Raw genomic sequence first — 19122 nt, forward strand, 5'->3', positions numbered from 1 at the left:
GGGCGGGGACAAAGGCGCTGGCCTTGGCCACCCTGGGCAGCGCTCTGCCGCCCCTAATCACACACAAACGGCCACAGCTTGTCTATGCCAAGCAGGGCCGTAACAGTGCTTGCAGAGCTTTTTGTTTGTTTGTGTGTTTTTGGTGTTGTTGCAGCCCACAGCAGTAAATCCTCAACAACACTGGATCACACTTTACCGTTCAGAAGGCTGTAAAATGCGTAACTTTAGATATGCTGGGATTATTATTACAATTAATCATGAGCCTGATTTCTTAGGTGCCACCCAGAACATGGTGGCCTATGCGCAGTGATGCATGTGGTGGGAGCATTGTAGGGCTTCCCAATAAATCAATAATTGACATTAATTGAGATATTAGCCTGCATGATAGACATTTGGAGCAAATGCCAAAACTGTGATAAATATGAGTGATGGAAGGAAGTGATGTGATGCTGTTGTGAACACTGCCGTGCCTTCATGCTCTGTGTGCACTGATGGCAAATCAAATGGGCCTCTCCTGGATGCTCCATGTAGATGCTAACGGCTGCAGCAACAGAGAACATGGGAGAGTGTTGTGATGTTTGAAGGTAGTGAAAGGAGTGACGCAAATGTGGATGAAAAGAACTCGTGGCTAAAAAGAACATGTCAGCTATTTGGAAATACACTGGTTAGAAGAGAGATGACGCTACAAACACAGTATCTTTGCAAGACATGTCGAACACCTGTGCCAACCAACAGGGGACACACGTTTAATCGCTGCTGCCACCTACAGTAAAACCACAAGGAGATGTCGACGAATCCAGCATTCAGTCTGTAGCCTCCCTGAGTCTGGTTCTGCCAGAGGTTTTTCCTTCCTGTTGAAAGGTAGTTTTTCCTCTCCACTGTCGCCCGCCACCCCGTGCATAGGGGACTGAATCAAAGTCAAGATTCCATGCAATTTCTTGGTTTTTCTAACTAGGCGATTTTTTTATGAATGGGCTGGAATTTATTTACCTGTAAAGTGTGCTGAGATGATGTTTGGAATTGGCGCTATACAAATGAATGAATTACTGGGAGTCCTAATTACCTCCTATCTGCCGACATGGGCAGAATCATGATTTCTGGGCTAATGACGTCAGACAGGCATCTACATTTACTAAACAAGGTATCTTGTATCTTGTAACAATTGTCATAAATGTAATTTAATTTTCTATTTTTCCTATAGTCTTTAGGCTGAAGGATACCACTGTACATGATGTACACTGTTGTGTTGCTGGCCATGTTAGTTTTTTAAGAAGAAAAGAGTTACTAAAGTTTAGCATTATCTAAAACAACTACTAGCTGTATTCCAGCACAAGCTATAAAGTTCAACAGATGTTCCCGCATAAGGGTTTTGAAAGTGGAGCTACGTATGAAAAAACATCAAAATGGCATCAAGTTGTACAGAAGTGGACAAAATTGTTGGTACTCTTCGGTTAATGAAAGAAAAACTCACAATGGTCACAGAAATAGCTTGAATCTGACAAAAGTAATAATAAATAAATATTCTATGAAATTTAACCAATGAAAGTCAGACATTGCTTTTCAACCATGCTTCAATAGAATTATTTTAAAAAAGAAACTCATGAAACAGGCCTGGACAAAAATGATGGTACTCCTAGAAAAGACTGAAAATAATGTTAATCCAAGGTGTGTCCACCAATTAGCATCACAGGTGTCTACAACCTTGTAATCAGTCAGTGGGCCTATATATAGGCTACAGGTAGTCACTGTGCTGTTTGGTGACATGGTGTGTACCACACTCAACATGGACCAGAGGAAGCAAAGAAAGAGTTGTCTCAGGAGATTAGAAAGAAATTGTAGCATGTGGCGGCCTGTAAGCAGTGCTTCTTACAACTTATTTCACCTGCCAATTTAAACCTTAGGTGCTCTCTGTTTGACTAATTTTGACAAACTAAGGCCTGTACTTCTCCATGTTACTCCCAGCTCCATGAGTTGGTGGTTTCCTAAGCTAGCAGTGAGGCCAGGGCAACCCTCTTGACCTCCGTTGTCAAGAGAAACCACACAGAAGAGAGGAATTAGGGCAGAAAGCACTGCACTGTCAAATGTGTATCTGTGCTTATGTGATTCACACACAACGGCTGAGGATGAGAAATACCGTTTTTTTTTTCTTTGGTTTTTTCTTGTCACAGTTGAAAAGCCTGTGACATTTAGATGTCTGTACACTGAAACCCAGCTTAACTCAGTTCACCACAGCATCATCTTCAGTTTATTACACCTCTTGTGTTGTTGTCAGCCATCTTTAATCCAGTAAAGCAATGCTACATAAATCTACAGGGTTGAAGATTCAAATGTAGGCTGTAACCTGAGATATTTATAAAATATTTGTCATTTTTTGTGTTTTCACTCCTGCTGTAAAATCCAATTATACGATTAAGCAGTTTTTTTCTGATCTAACTTCATCTTCTTTGTACTCTTCTAATGAAGACCCTTCACACTTTATTTATTAGGTACATCTTGTTGCTTGTTAACATTAAATATAACAAACATTAAATCAGCCAATCACATGGCAGCAACTCAACACATCTAGTCACGTAGACATGGTGAAGACGAATTACCGAAGTTCAAACTGAGCATCAGAATGAGGAAGAAAGGAGATTTTAGAGACTTTGAATGTGACATGGTTGTTGGTCTGAGTATTTACTGGATTTTTCACCCACAACCATCTCCAGGGTTTCCAGAGATGGTCTGAAGATGAGTAAATATTCAGTGAGCAGCAGTTGTCTGGACCAGAATGTCTGGTTGATGTCAGAGGTCAGAGGAGAATGGGCAGACTGGTTGGAGATGATAAAAAGGCAACAGGAAGTCTATATATAATAAGCACTGGTTCCAACCAAAATCTGCAGAACAGCATCTCTGAACACACAACACGTCCAGCCTTGAAGCAGATGGGCTCCAGCAGCGAAGACACACCGGGTGCCTCCTGCCAGCTAAGAACAGGAAACTGAGGCTACAATTCACACACACTCACCAACACTGGACAATAGAAGATGGAGAAACGTTGCTGGTCTGATGAGTCTCCATTTCAGCTCCACATTCAGATGCTAGGCTCAGAATCTGGCGGAAACATCATGAAAACATGGATCCATCCTGCCTTGGATCAACGCTTCAGGCTGCTGCTGGTGTAATGGTGGGGGGGGGGGATTTTCTTGGCACATTTTGGGCCCCTTAGTACCAACGTGGCATCTCTGAGGAAGGTTTCCAACACCGTTTTGAATCTATGACACCAAGAATTAAGGCAGGTCTGAAGGAAAAAGGGGGTCCAATCTGGTACTAGAAAATGGACCTGATAAAAGTGGCCAATGCGTGTATGTAGGTGTAAATTTCATGAACTACTAAAGCTGTTTGCATGTGCATGGAGCTTTGTAATAAAGCTCTCTGTGATTCTTCTGGTTCTGGTTCTGTGCTGTACAGTTTGGTTAAAAGCTCATTACTGCATCATGACATTACAGTGTGATCCTCTTTATTTAAATGCAGCAGATTTAATCTTGAATAAAATAACCAAACTAATGCCATTAAAGAACTACTACAGAACCAAATAGAGAACATAACATTTAGACTAGTAACTTATGCTACTGCTATATTTTGTTGAGCTTATTATTTACTTATTGTTCATCTCATGTGTATCTTGTTTATTCTCTTTCCTATTTATTAAATAATATTTCCTTCTTTATTAAACAGGTTTAGCTCTTGGTAAACATTCAATAAAGTAAAATAACATTTTTTTGCAAAATTGAAGCATTTACTGAAGTAAATTATTAGCCTAAATTTAGCATAAAAATAACTAATATAGCTTTTAAAGACCTGAATATAATTTGATAATTTATTGACATATCAGCTTTTTTTTAACTCTAATGGCTCCACCTTAAACCGTCATTGAATATTTCTGCCAGCAACAAATTAAAGATGTTATGTTTTCCTCTCAGATGTTTGTCTGTTTATGTCAGAGATATTTTGAAAAAATGGATACCAGAATTGATTTGGATGAAATTAAGCACACAGATCCCCCTGTGGGCCAATTAGTCACAGGAGATCACATTTGGTCACGATAGAAAATAAACAAAAAACTTTTATTTATATTTGATTTATTTTTCTAGCCTTACATGAGGTGGAGGAGAGACCTCTGGTGAACTTTGCTTTTAAAGGCTGCTGTTCTTAACTAATGAATCAATATATTAATCACTTGGAAAACGGATCTTCTACGGGAAGATGGGGGATGTTGACGATATGATGTGAAGGTGGCTGCTTGTTTCAGAATGACAAGCAGAAGTGCTCAGAATGAAGGAAGGACTGACTGGAATAACAAGAAGACTTTTAATAATGTGTGAGATGAAAATGGTCAGATGACTGAACACACGTCCTGCTTCAGTATCACAGCATCTATGTGTGTGTGAGTGGAAAATACAAGTAGTGTTATGTAATTACAAATGGGGCAAAGCTTTGATAAACTAAAATAAAGAAATGGAAGAAGGCTCGTCCCTTCCTCTCGGCCTGAGTGGAGGGTGGAGACGTTCTCTACAGCAGCAGAATGAGGGATAAATGTTCTGGACTCACCATGTCTGTGTCTGAAACTGGTCCAAAGCTGGTGACGTAGATGTTAGTCTTCACTTCAGTTACCCTGTCTGGGTCAAGAAAAGAGGGAAGAATCATTAAAAGTTTATCAACTAATTAAAAACAAAAGAAATAAAATAAAATATTTTTAAAAAATGGCCAGGTGGTAAAAACATTTTTTTTCTTATTCTTAGTTCAGACCAGAAAACTTGACCAGATATTTAGTTTTTAAATGTTTATATTTCATCTGATGATTTTTTTGTTGTTGTTTTGTTAAACTTTATCTAACCGGTATCACAAATTTGGGACAAACCACTTCTGGCCTTTTGTTAATTTGATTTCTTTTTACCCAACTCATTTATTGTACTATTCTTTTTTGATTTACTCATTTTTATTTTTATTTTCATATAATTTATTTATTATTTATCCTTTTTTAATTAATTCTTATTAATTTATTTAATATAAACTTGTACATTTTTATTTCAGACATTCCTTATGTAACTTTTTTTTCCAGTTTTCTTCCTGTATTTATTTTATTTTTATATCATTATAAATTAATTTCAGGCATTAAGGGGTTAAAGTAATTTTTAAAGTTTTTAAGTATTTTTTTATTATTTATTTTTAAGTCTTTAGTGTATTAAATAACATAGTAGAGCTCTGCGAGAATATGCAGAATACAGTCATGTTGGTAAAATTCCTGGATGGACAACACAGAACAAAGGAGCTCCGACTACAGCACACAGAGGGAGCAGGACTCTTTGCTTTATCAAACAAAGCAAACAGGCCATTTTTCTCATTTGACATTCTCAATATGCACCTGTGAACCAAACACCAGTCTTTTTGTTTTCCATTTGCCACTGACTTTACTGCTTACATGAATTAATACTGTGTGCCAACTCAGCTCACCTCCTCATGTGCAAACTAATTATCTGTATGGTCGTTTATGGACTGTTTTCATTTAACCAAATCACCATGTGAGCTATTAATGTGGCATACGTAATGGTAACAGCAGCTCTGACGACACAAACAGGAAGAGTAAAGCCATTTTATGTTTTTTTTACTTGTGTGAAAGTGTGCGACTGCATCAGGTCCATTTGCTTTTTCAACACTATGTCTCTTTCAGTAATTACTGAAGCTCAAACATTCATGCTTGGCCAGTTTAAAAAGCTTTTCAGGATTTACTCCACACAGCAAACTCTGTCTTAAAATGTAAAGAGATCATAAATAGCAAAGTGCTCCCATGCATGTAAAGTTGTGCAGCCATTCAAAACCCGACAAATCCTGATATACTGATGCATTGGAGCAGTGTTTAAGTGCAATTAAAGGACAGAATCAGGTTGTAAACGCCACCATACGGATAGTTGTTTGCTAAACTACAAAGAGTTACAAAGTGTTGCTGTATTGCCCTGATAGTTATGTTTTCCACTGGACCCATATTGAAATAGCAGCTAGAACCAGTAAGTGTTTCATTAATGACTGATTCAAACAGTAAAAAGACAGTAAATTACTGGCTGTGTTATAAAGTGTTACCATCCTGTCTGGTTTAAAAGGTGATGAAAATCAAGAGGAGATGGCAAACTGCTGGGTAACAGATTCAGTCTATTTAGCATGACAGACAGTTATGTAAATCAGGGTGTGGAATAAGCATAAGGCTGATTTAAATTGATCATGTTTTTTCTTCAGCACACAGAGCCCTCCACTAGTTTGATTTCTCCATATTGTTGAACAAAAAAAGGAATCAGCATCTCAGTAAAACATGTTTGACATTCAGTGTTAACCCCTGCATTCTGTTCAGATTTTGTGCCACCATAGTTTGGAGAATTCTGTCACAGTAAGTGTCTATGTTAAATTTTTAACTACAGATCTATTTTGAATGTCTAAACAGCTTTTTCACATTAATAAATGCATGATTAATCCTTAAGTGTTTCAGAGAGAAGGAAAGTGTGTTTTTTAGATTTTACAAGACTCAGTTTAAGGGAAAAACATCTACTATGACACATGTCCTGTTTTACATAAAACACACACACAAAAAACATGATTAGCAATAATAGATATATTGACTTGATGTGACCCTTTGATGCATAGCGTCCACTACTGTGGACACATATTTAAAGGTGGTTTTCTGTTATACACACTACCAGATAAAAGTTTGGATACACTTCCCAAACTGAGAAAATATGTCCAAACATTTGACTGCTAGAGTGCAAAAAATAGTGCTTGTTAATTCGTAGTTTTCATCGTTTCTTTATATATTTCTACAATCATCCTGCTTGCAATTGAAAAATATTAGATTTGTTTTTGTATTATACACATGCAAGGTTTTATCAAGTCTTAAAATGACCTAAATACACCTTCAGGTGAACAAAAACATAACCTGTAATTACTCGCTTAACAAAATCCAAGCACAAATGTAGAAGCAGTTTGTGAAAAACTATGTTCACCCTTACTGCTTCCATGGGATTAATGAGTTGGAACAGCAGCCAGGTGCTGATAATCAAATGCAATTCATTGGTTGATCATTATTAGTGTGAGCTCCTCTATAAAAGCTGAAGTTTTAGTAGTTTTCTGGTTTGCAGAATTCTGATGTGTGTTAACATTCAGAGGAGAAAAGACATTAGTAATTACATTAGACATTAGCTGCTGCTGCCCATCAACCTGGGAAGGGTTATTGACCATTTCCAAACTATCTGGAGTCCATAATTGTACAGAGAAAAAGAATATTCATAAGTGGAAAACATTCAAGGCGGTTGTTGATGTTCCCAGGAGTGGATGTCCCAGCAAGTTCAGCCATGGGTCAGACCGTGCAAAGCTCAGAGAAACTGTAAAAAACCCAAGAGCTACATCTCAGGACTACACGCCTCAGTAAGCATGTTAAATATTAAAGTTCATGACAGCACAATTAGAAAAAGACTGAACATGAATGGCTTGTTTGAAAGGCTCTCCTCTCTAAAAAGAACATGGCAGGACAGCTTAGGATTGCAAAGTTGCATCTGAACAAACCACAGTACTATATCAATACCAAAGTGGAGTTGTTTGGTACAAATGCACAGCACCAAACACAGTGTATCAGTTAAAAAAAGCTTCATACTAACAGTCAAGCACGGTGGTGGAGGGCTGATGATGTGGGCTTGTTTTGTAGCCAGAGAACCTGGGCACATTGAGTTAACTGTGAACTCCTAGCAAATATATACATTACCAGTCAAAAGTTAGAGCACACTTTTTTTATTATGGGAAAATGTGTCCAGACTTATAACTGGTAGTGTATATCAGTGTATTCTAGAGTCAAATATTAGTCCATCTGTCTGAGAGCTAAACCTTTGTTGACCAGTCAATCACCTGAGGTGGCACCTGGGGTGTCAGAATTCAGAGGTGGCCAGTGCACCCTGACCACCCCTCTAGCTCCGCCCCTACCATCCACAGATACTCTCAATGGCCGAGATGACAGCCATCACAAGCCAGCATCCCTCCTCCTGTAACCTGTACTTTGTTTGCCTGGGTATTCATGGTGAGAAACAGACATTAATAAAAGAAAAAAGAAAATAAAAACAGAGTTAAAATGCGATAAAATAATTGTCAGTGCAAATTAATGAATGTGTTATTGCATTAATAATGAGTTAATATGCCCATAATCCAAAAACATGGCCTGGCTCATTCAACAGGACAATAATCCAAACATTAACAAATCTACAACAGACCAATAAAAAAATAAAAGAATCAAGATGTTGCAGTGATCCATATAAAGTTATGATGAGAGATTAAAACATTCAAAGCCTCAATAAACTGAAGCAATATCACAAAAAAAGGTGTGGAGCGAAATTTCTCCACAGCATTGTGTGAAACTGATGACATCAAATCTAAAACTATTTTTATTTATGGCTGCTAAAGGTGGATCTGTAAGGTTTTTAATAGAGGGATTGATTTAGTTTTTCACACACTGGCTCTACATTTTGGTAAATAACCCAACTGACCCAGTATCCTCACCATATCTTGTCTGTTGGTGATCATCTGAGGTTGTAATGGCCTCATTATAACCTGGTAAGAATAAATTTTATTTATTAAATTAGTGTAATTTAGCTTTCTGGTTATTAACCATACTGTATTTAGAATTAATTAGAAATTTGGACAGGGTGTGTAGTGAAAACTATAGGTTGGTTGGTGTTATTTGCAAATACATTGCTTATGTAAGCAGAAGCCTCTTTTTACTTGTCACACAAAGATGCCTCACCAAAACAAGGTTGCTTGGCTCTCCATTTAATTTTCCATCAGTGCTAACAGTGTGACAGCAGGGCATGATTTTGTCACATGAGAGAAAAAAAAACATAAAAAAAGTATCTGCATTGTAAACAAAAGCCCTCAAGAACAAACAATGGACAAAAGTCCATGAAAACCCAAATCCACCACCAAATGGCAGGTCAGGCCCATTTGCTTTGTATAGGAACATACTCAAAACAAAACCTATTTTTTTGCAGAAGCAAACCTAAAAAAGCATGAAGCCTGGGGAATGCATGTGTTTACTATTTGAAAATATCAAGAGTGCATTTAGTGCCTGAGGACTTTACGATATATGGGAACAAGGACAATACCTAAAGTTCATTTAGTAAGCAACAACAGTCGCACACGTGTTTGTCATGCAGTCTGAATCATTTGCTACAGATGGGTCTGCTGAACCATGTTTGATTGCTAAGACACAACCTGCCTATATAAGGGACTGTGCATTCCACTGTGGAACTGTCCAAATGTCACCTTAACTCATGCCAGTTTGGAGGGAGATGGAGAACATTAGCAAAAAACGAAATGCTGGACCAGTACAGTGACTGACATTAGCTCAGAGATTAACTCTTTATCCAACAAGACAGATTTGACAACAGTGAACAAACTGTCCTCAGTTTTATTAGCAGAGCATAAATTAATTATCTGCAATGCTTCAATCTTCCTCTGCCAACTGCTGATTTCAGAAATAATGACTCCCTTTTAATGAATGTATTTGTCGCCAAATAGCTAATGATATTGGCAAAATATTTGACTTAATGCTAACATGTTGTTAGCTCTGCTGGGTTTTTTTGTTGTGTTTCGGGTTGTAGCAGCTCGGACTTTGAAGATAAACTACAATCATGTCACATTAATACAGTGCAAACACCACAAATGCTGATTAATATTTCATTAGACAGATTAGAATAATACTGATTTTCTTTTTAATGTTTTGAGCTTCAAATCCAAAAGAACTTACCGAGAGAGATTTAAAGGTGGAGTGTGAAACAAAACCGAAAGGTCAGTGACAGAAAAATGTAATATATCATTAACAAATGTGTTTCTATTAGTATATAATCATTTTACTAAAATAACTGTTGAGTTTTTATTCTAAGAATGAGCCATTTATATCTGTTTACTGTGGGTCCACATACATGGCAGCTGCCATATTTGTGCCACCATTTTTACTACAGTGTCTCTGAATGGACAAAACTGTGTGTGAAGTCAGAACCCGTCTGAGCTTTAAAACTGCAGTAAAGCATTATTTTGGATAAGTAATGTCTTAAAAGGACCATAGAAGAAGGCCTGTAGTCATTGCTGAACCTGAGGCCACTGGATCCACTCACAGATGAAAACGAGTTTATGTCTGAAAAAATTTTGGCCACTGTTTGTGCCTTACCTTCAAATATATTGTACAAACTTAAAAAGACATTTTTGTTAGGTTGAGATCCTGCAAAAATGTACCATAACAATTTTTAGCATGTTTTTAAACTAAATTATTATAACAATGATGTAAAAACTAATTTCTTCTAACATCACAAATACATAGTACATTTTTTTTTCTCAGGTCAGCAGGGAAAAATTTCCCATGTTGTCAAAATTTTCTGTGACTGCTTGTACACACATGACATGACCCATCCTCTCGTTACTGCTATCCAACGTAGTCACTGCACGGGTAGCACATCAGAACACTAAAGCTGTGTCCGAATGTCAACCCTACTCCCTAACTTCACATATTCTTTTGGCGATTCGGACATGAAGCTGCTTATTTTTTCGTCGCTGCAAACCATGTGACTACCGCCGTCACCACGGCAACCACAACCCGCATCAAGATGTCATTCCAAATCCAATCCAAAGTTGTGTGTAAATATTTTTATTTTTATTCCTTATGTTGTATTTCATTCATTGTTTGCTTATAGGAAATTTTGCGCAGCTCAATTTTTTTCGCCTCCTTGCGCCATTTTGAGCTTCTGCCCGCAACGCATTGTGGTCTATATTAACCCGTCTAGTGACCATCGATGCTCACTACTTTTCAAGATGCATTGTGGGTAATTTTGAGTGCCCTACTTTTTTCTCTCTGGACATTCGGACACTCCGACAAAATGGTGTGACCCTATATAGGGCACTATGTATGGAGTAGGGGGGACATTCGGACACAGCCTAAATCAGGGAAATAACACCAAATTTCCTGATTGATTAGCAGCGATGTGAGCAGCTGGGTTACCTACGTCAGCCAATCCCTTTTTTACTGTTTTCAATATGTCGTATTTGAAAATTGTTATGAATGAAAATAATTTAAATTGTCCTGTCTGTGACAGAAATAACTTCTTTGTCGACATGTACCTCCTTGTGTATTGATGTGGAAGCTAAACTTTTCCTTTTACTTGTTAATTAATGGCTTTTGAGTACAGTTTGGTTTATTTTGTCTTTTTTTCCCAATTTCTTTTATTTTTTTTGTTAATAGATGATTTTGAGAATTTATTAAAAAAATTTATATCTTGTAAGGTGTTAAAATTTAACTCTACTCGTAAAAAATATAAACACTTTGCGATGCGTTTCTATGGAAGTGGAGGCTACACATGTTTTTTCTAATACCGTTTTCTTGTGATAACAGGATAATTTATCTTGTTATCTTGAGAAAACAAACTTTGTTTTGTGAGAGCTTAGCCATTATCTTCTTTTCTCCCAACAGCTCAACTGGTTGATCCAAGGGGCATCCCAGTACAGAGCTGTTCTGTACTGGGATGCTTCAGTACCGCAACAGATGCAAGCTGACATCAGATAAAGCAACATCCATCACTGATCAATAGTCACATTTTACAAAGATCAAGTCTGACAATTGTGAAGTATCTGACTGTTTTATCAGTCATTCATTCACATAATTACACATACATACCATGACTGTGGCCACTCCCGTCAGCTGTCATGGGGTCTGTTTTGATCATTGAAATCAGATGCCACACATTTACTTTTGAGGCCCCCTTAATCATCTTGTTATCTTCAAGATGACAAGATTTATTTTCTAGAGATAAATTATCCTGTTATCACGAGAAAACAGTGCTTATTATCTTGAGATAACGATAAAAAAAAAGAATAATAGCCGATAACGCTACTCAGTTATTACTGTTGTCCACTCTCTCAGACACAGAGGAACAGGCGACGGAGGAAGAGGAGGCTGCACTGCAGACAGCACAGAGAGGCTGGAGTAACTCTGTGTTTAAACTGCGGAGAAATCACAATCATTCTCCTTCCTCAGATGGGCTTTGCACCGTTGTGAAGTGCAAAGCCATTTAAACTTTTCCTGGTGAGAGGTTTCAACTACCTCCAACTCCCATTTTCATCTTGGTGGAAGCAGGGAGCTGGAAGCTCACATCAGTTCTGCATGAAGACGTGGGTTTCTTATTTTAGTGTGTGTGTTTATGTATTTGTATATATTTATTACATTGTTGCTTCATAACGGGACAAACTTGGAACAGAAAGCAGGAAGTCACTTGGTTAAAATTGATGATTTCCACCACACTGAAAGTGACCTGATTGCCAGAGTTCTTTTTTTTTGTTTTTTTTTTAACATATTTAGCCTTTTTTTAAAAAAAATGCAGAAATATAAATGTAAATTCAAGGACAAACTACAAAACAAGTCCCATTCTCATCTTGTTGGTGATGCATGGGGAGCTGGGAGCTGGAAGTTCAGCTCTGCATTAAGGCAAAGGTTGCCTTTGTGTGTGTTTATCTATTACATTACTGCATTATAAAGCCAAAAACACTGAACACAAAGACACTTGGTCAAAATTGATCTTCTCCACCAAACTGAAAGTGGACTGAATTCTACGGTATTTTTATCACGCATTTAGGTCTACATTATCTTTATTTTTTATTTATTTTTTTTATACTCAAATTAAGCTCTTTATCGTAGTAGTATTGAATGTTTAAAGTGACGTTGTGTAGGAATTACTTCCATCTAACGTTGGAATCGTGTATCATCTTCTAATGTATGGTGTATTCTAGAGTCTCACTTTCTCAGACACGTATTACAGCAATGGTAGCCACTGTGTCTCACACGGCCTCGACAACACCGATGAAATCATGTCATCCTATAGTTTTTTTTTGTTTTTTTAACCTTGTCCTGTCCAGCACGGTAGCAGCAGAATGATGGTCTGGCTGTCGTGTTGTGCCAGACAAATTTGCTTTTCCAAGGGGAGCTTTATGGGTGTGGGGATCCTCTTGATAATTGATTTTTTTTAATTCATTTAGTTTTTATCTTATTTATTCATTTTGAATTATAGAATTTATCTAATCTTGCTGGACCTGACCAGAGGGGACAGATAAAAAGGAGATTATGTAATGTAATGGAGAGTTTACTAAGGTGAAGAGGTTCATGATTTCATGAATATTGCAAACTACATCCCATCGAACTCTCAGATACGGTTCCTCTGTGTTTAGAAGGAAGAATGGTTCTCACAGGGGGAACATATCTTGACGGGGAACCTGGCCTCGACACAGCACCGGCTTTTTGTCACAGTAAAATCCAGCTTATAAAGCCTTCCCACCGACTTTTATTCCGGCTTTACCGCGACTGAAAGCCAGCGTTTACCATAGCTATGAAAGCAACCAAAACCACGTAAATATACACTTCTGTACCAACAAGGCTGGTGTATTTTTCAGGATATACGGTTATACTTCCCATGGTAACGAGCAACATTAGCTACGTTTACATGAAGCACTTTTGATCCGATCAAACATCCAATGGTAATAAAAAAGTCGTGTTGAGATGTCAGCTGATCCAACCGCCTCGATCGGAAAGAATTTTTAATCTGATCGAGAGGGGTGGTTTAAATTTTTTCACTATCGGATCAGCAGGCAGAAATAACCATGTGTACACTCATTCTGATCATTTTGTGGTGGATGTTGTTTCTGCACATGCTTGAACCACATGGGGCTTACGTGATGAGTTTCAGGGAAGACTTGAACAAAACAGAACGGGACTGTGGTGGATATGTTTTGTTATAAACTGAATAAGATAAGGATTATTCTCTATCTATGTTTAAAAGGTTAAAAAAAAAAAAAAACTTCTTCCCAGTAGGCACTGTGCATGTCAAAACATGATCATATTTAATCAGATCAGATTTATTTCAGTTGGAGAGAAGAAATATGTGTCCGTCTAAACGTTGCTAATACCAGACATCTCTGATTACCAAACTAAAATCTTCACATTTTCAGTACCATAGTTGGAAAATTAAATGTTCAGGGGGAGAAAATGGCAGGAAAAACTAAACCATGCTTTATAAATCATATCTTTACTGTCAGTAATCTATTCATGTGCAGCATCATCTCCCCTTCCTCTGCAGCATTGGCCTGGATTCTTTCTTTCTTTCTTTTTTTGTGTGGAGGGTGGGGGTCTTATACTTAATGGGTATGAGGCCTTTCTTGATCATCTGATTTTTTATTTATTTATTTTTTATTTTTTTATCTTATTTATTTTGAAAGATAAATAAATGAAGGGGGGGGGGGGGGGGGGGGGGGGGGGCATATGTTTAAACATAAGTAACTTAGGCGTTAGTCATGTTTAGCCAAAAACTGACTGTAGGTACATTTTCAAAGAAACATGCAGTGTAAACTGCTTTTTAAAAGGCAGTTGAAGCCCTTTCCTTCTTCCAGCCCCCTGAGTGGTGAATCTGGAAAATCTCTGCCCCAGTTTCATCTCTTCCATCTCTTCCATTTGACTCTCAGTGGAAGCTGTAAAATGCTTCACCTACATCTCTTGCTCACTGATGTAACACAGTAGTCTGCTCAGTGGGATATGGCAGCTCGGTTTTATATAATATGTAATGTGGGATCACATGATTTGATGTCATTTATGATGTAAACCCTGCAACAGTTCTTTTGTTTTGGCTGTTGGTTTTCAAAGCTGGGCCTGACAGTGTTTCTGAGGGATTCTGGGTATATTTATAGGTTGTCGTTTTTGGTCACTTCACACAGTTGCTCCTATCATTTTGTCCAGTTGGCCTTTAGTGCTGTTTTCTATCTCTTTTTAAATAAAGCCACTAAGTCACTGTAGGGATAAATTATTCTGTTACATGCTTTGTATAGATTGTGTGGTAATGGCTCTAAATAAGTAACTGAATGGTTGACAATTCCCACTGGATATGTTGGGATTCAGACTTTTTTTTTTCATTCATCGCTCTCTTTTTGTACATCTGATTTGAACCATGAAAGCAGTCAAAGGAAGCAACTTTTAACCCTGAACATGCTGCATGTATGAGTGAGCACACGCGAGCAGCTGTGACGAGCCTCCTTTTCCAACATTATAAATGTGTTATAAACCAAAGTCCAGTGGAGCACTAACATGTTTTCCCCACAGATGCGATGTACAGATCTAATGTGTCTATGATGTGGAAAATTACATCTGATGTCTTGTTGTGTTTCTTTCACAGACTGACTTCGGTGGCATGGTGCAGTCCCCGTGTAGCTTAATGGGTACAGTACAGTTTTACACGTTAAATGTTGCAGGCTTTGGCCTCCGCTGGGGCTAAATCTGAAAAAATGCACATGTCCGTGGTACTGTAACAGACTAAAAGACATGCAATTTATGTTTGGATCTTTTATGAAACTTTTATTTTAGAGTTCTGATCTCTACCAAGACCACTCAGAGAACCAAATAGTTGAGACATGCTTCTGTACTGTCTTGCTAAAATAAGCAAAGCCGTCTGTGAAAAAGATGTTGCCTGAAGGCAGAATATGTTGCTCAAAAGCTGCCCCTGCCATGTGCATCGATGCACCCTCATACCACCATGGACACTGCTTTTTGTTGTGTGCATTCATAACTGATATTTTCTAAGAAAGCATTAAGTAAATGTTGGTATTGAAAATACAATTGTCAAATTGACAAAAATAGGACATAAAAATGTTAATTTTGGGCTTTTAATATCTCAAGAAAACAGTATTTCTTTTTGTTTTTCTTTAGTAGAATAAACAACATATAAATTTAATTAAGATCACATAATAATTAACATGTTCTTTTAAATGAGCACAGGGTAAAAAATAAATAAATAAATATATATATAAGAAAATAAAAATTAAAATTTCTAAAAAAAAAAAAAAAAGTATTAATATCATCCCCTTGACGGTCATTGTCACAAATTTGGAGTTTTTATTGCTTTTAATTTATCTACTATTATTTCTATATTAAATTTTATATTATTTATAATTTGTTTATTCTTACTCATTTATTAATCTATTCAATATTTATTGTATTTTATTTTATTCCAGTCATTTTCCTTTGTCTGCTTTTACTGTATTTATTTTGTTTTTATGTCATTTTAAATAAATTCAGGCAGTGAGGGATTGTTGAGAGTGATGCAAGTTTTACATGAAATCACAGGCTGTTCAAATATCCACACCCTCAAGCCCAACTAAAGTTTACAGCTGACCACAGGGATAAAAAAAAATCTCTTTAATGGTCAGCAGAAACAAAAATTACGTTGTTTAGCCGCAATAACCAGATCTGTGTTTGGAGGATTAAAGGTGAAGCACTTAAAAACACAGGACCAGTTAAGTATGATGATGACCAGGCATTTTCCACTGCACAAAAAGCACCAACAAAATTGTGCAAATGATCATTTATAATCATAATTATAAGATACATGCTGCAGTTGGGTGTAACAATGCCTGAAAAAAGGGCTGAAAAAATGAGCTCTGTATCACAGTCCATCCTCTTTCCTCACAGACTAATGGAAAACAGAACCGCCCCCTTTAACCTCCAGCCAATTACAGACCTTGAGACGAGTCATCATTCACTTTGATTGACAGGTTTGTGATTTTTGACCTTCTGAAATGTTCAGTGACACTCTGTAAATGTTACAATGGTCCTAGTTTATTATAGTGGTGGTAAATTCTATTTATTTATTCAGTGTTGCCTTTCATTGTTCATCTTTTTAGTACGATTTTACTTTCTCATTTTACAGGGATTTGGTGACATTGCTGCTGATATTGATCTGGATCTGGAACTCTATATTAAGAACATTCAGAGAACAATAATCAAGCATTAATATGGACATTTTTGTCTGTTTGGACAGATTTTTATCTCTCAGTTCCTCAAAAGAAAGTCACTTCACAAATGTTAGAATTCAACTTTTAATCTAGCTAACAGTATTTTATGCACAGACCTGTATTGGAGCTGATTTTGTTGAACAGTAAAACTCACAAATTTGACTAATAATGTCTGCTACTCTACAGTCATTAAGCAGACACTTTTCTCCAATGTGACTTACATCTGAAGGGGGTTAGGCAGCAGAGTTAAGGGTCTTGCCTGAGAACCCACCTGGAAAATGTTAATATTCATCCCCTGTAGGATTCAAACTCAGGTCTCCTGCATAGGAGATAGATGCCCTGCCAACTGAGCTATCCAGCCATTTAGAAAACTAAACCCTAAATTCACAGAATGCATATTTTATATTAGCTATTAGATAAAAAGAAATGTGTTTAATGTGAGCTAATAGGACACTTATGTCCTAAAAAATTAGGACAACAACAAGAGGCATGAAGTAATCAAACTGACCTTGAAAGGAATTAAATCCTTAAAATCCAGAGGTTAAAAAATAAGAAATAATACATTTTTTTAAAAATGCAATCTGTACATAAAAGTTGGATTTGTTCAAGGTAAGCCAAAGGAAAAAAAACTAAATCTAGCAGTTCCTCTAAAGAGGTGCATTTAAAACAAAGTTACTTTAAGGATTTCAGGACACCAGCGGTCCCCTTAAACTTTCACATTATCTTTCTTTTTAACGTGAATAATGTGCAGTAACTCTGCTCCCAAATAGACCAGTTAAAGTTTTCATGGCATTAACAGTAATGACATATGTAAATATCCAAGTGGAGATGTATGTACCTGAACTAAACTGTTAATAATTAACATAATTATAATATGTTATGTTATGTTATTATAATCTTAATAATAAGACATACATTACTGTTTTTATCCCGCAATGTAAATAAATTGGCAGCACTATTACTGTACAGCATGTCCACTCAAATAGACTGAGCAATGCCAAGCTCAAGGAGGTCTGCTGCCCATATGGCAGCTCCTGGGCCGGGCTGATGGCCCCAGGAAATTGAAATTCAAATGGAACCAAATCCTGAGGGAGGAGCTCAGCTTTGGTGTGAAGGGCCAGCTGGAAGTGATACGCCAAACCTGGAGTATAATGGGATTGGTAAGAATAAAGAGAAAACCACCGCAGCGTGGAGAAAATGTGATTCTTTTAGAATCCAAAATAAAGACAGAGCCCTCTGCAAGAGTGGTGTGGCGGGAAAAACACTGAAATCTATTATGCTTATGTAAATTAAAAATCTCTGCAACCCATTCTTAACAGTGTATTCGAAGGATATGTACTATTTTCTATCCCGAATGCTAGATTTAAATGTCTTCAGTGAATCTACTCATCATACAGCATGCCATGCACGACATTAAATTCAATCTGCTTTGCATCATTTTGATGTAATTTAAGACATGATCTGATATCCAAAATCATTATATACCTGGTGTCTTTCTTTGAGTAATTGACCTTTTCAAAAAAAAAAAAAAAAAAAAATACTATATCTGTGGGGTTAAATGTGGCCACTTAAGCTGCCATTACTTTCCAGGAAGTAGACTGAGGGTTATATAATCAAAATGTTCTGTGCAGAGTGTGTTTATCGGTTTATTCTTGAGGGAATTGCTGCCAAAGGTTGTTGGTACTATGAAAGCTGATGTTAAATTAGGTGTTCTCACTTCATATGAGCCATCAACCGTTAAAAAGGAGACACGTGTAGTTGCAAAACAACAATTACACACTGCAGAAATGTACATAAGCCAAATGAACCTATGCACATCCAGTAATAGTACATAATTTCCTCACCTCCAAGACCAGGCCTTAGACGGTTGTCATATCCATCCAGTAAACTGTCAAGGATGCGTGTGAACAGGGTGATGTTGGTTTTGAAGGCTTCAGACGTGGCATTCACTGATCTAGACACATGATAAAAACATGATCAACCCAGACAAACTTCAACTAAGCAGAATCTTGATTACATTTCAAATGTATTCAGATTCAGTTTTCCTCAGAGGCTTGATTTATGGAAAGCAAAGGGCTCATTATTATCTGGCAAAAACTCCATACATGCCCACATAGACACACACACATACATTTTTCTCTTCATGGCTGACCCAGTTCAAGGCACAACATTCAAGAGCCATCTGATCTTAGAGCCAAAACACAACTGAGTATGCAAATGTAATCAGTGCAGAGATTCATG

General features: G+C 37.1%; 1 protein-coding gene across 3 annotated transcripts in view; it reads right to left on the bottom strand.

Moving 5' to 3' along the window:
* Positions 1-19122, bottom strand: part of LOC121643528 (gamma-aminobutyric acid receptor subunit alpha-2) — a 49988-nt gene that overhangs the window by 24436 nt on the left and 6430 nt on the right. For all 3 annotated transcript variants that reach the window (XM_041990993.1, XM_041990992.1, XM_041990991.1), the window contains exons 3-4: positions 18726-18835; positions 4591-4658 (exon numbers count right to left, since the gene is read on the bottom strand). In XM_041990993.1, coding sequence (XP_041846927.1) covers positions 4591-4658; positions 18726-18835 — 178 coding nt within the window. The remainder of the gene's footprint in view (positions 1-4590; positions 4659-18725; positions 18836-19122) is intronic.

This window comes from Melanotaenia boesemani, chromosome 7 (genome assembly GCF_017639745.1).
Source record: "Melanotaenia boesemani isolate fMelBoe1 chromosome 7, fMelBoe1.pri, whole genome shotgun sequence".
In the NCBI taxonomy this organism is placed as follows: domain Eukaryota; kingdom Metazoa; phylum Chordata; class Actinopteri; order Atheriniformes; family Melanotaeniidae; genus Melanotaenia; species Melanotaenia boesemani.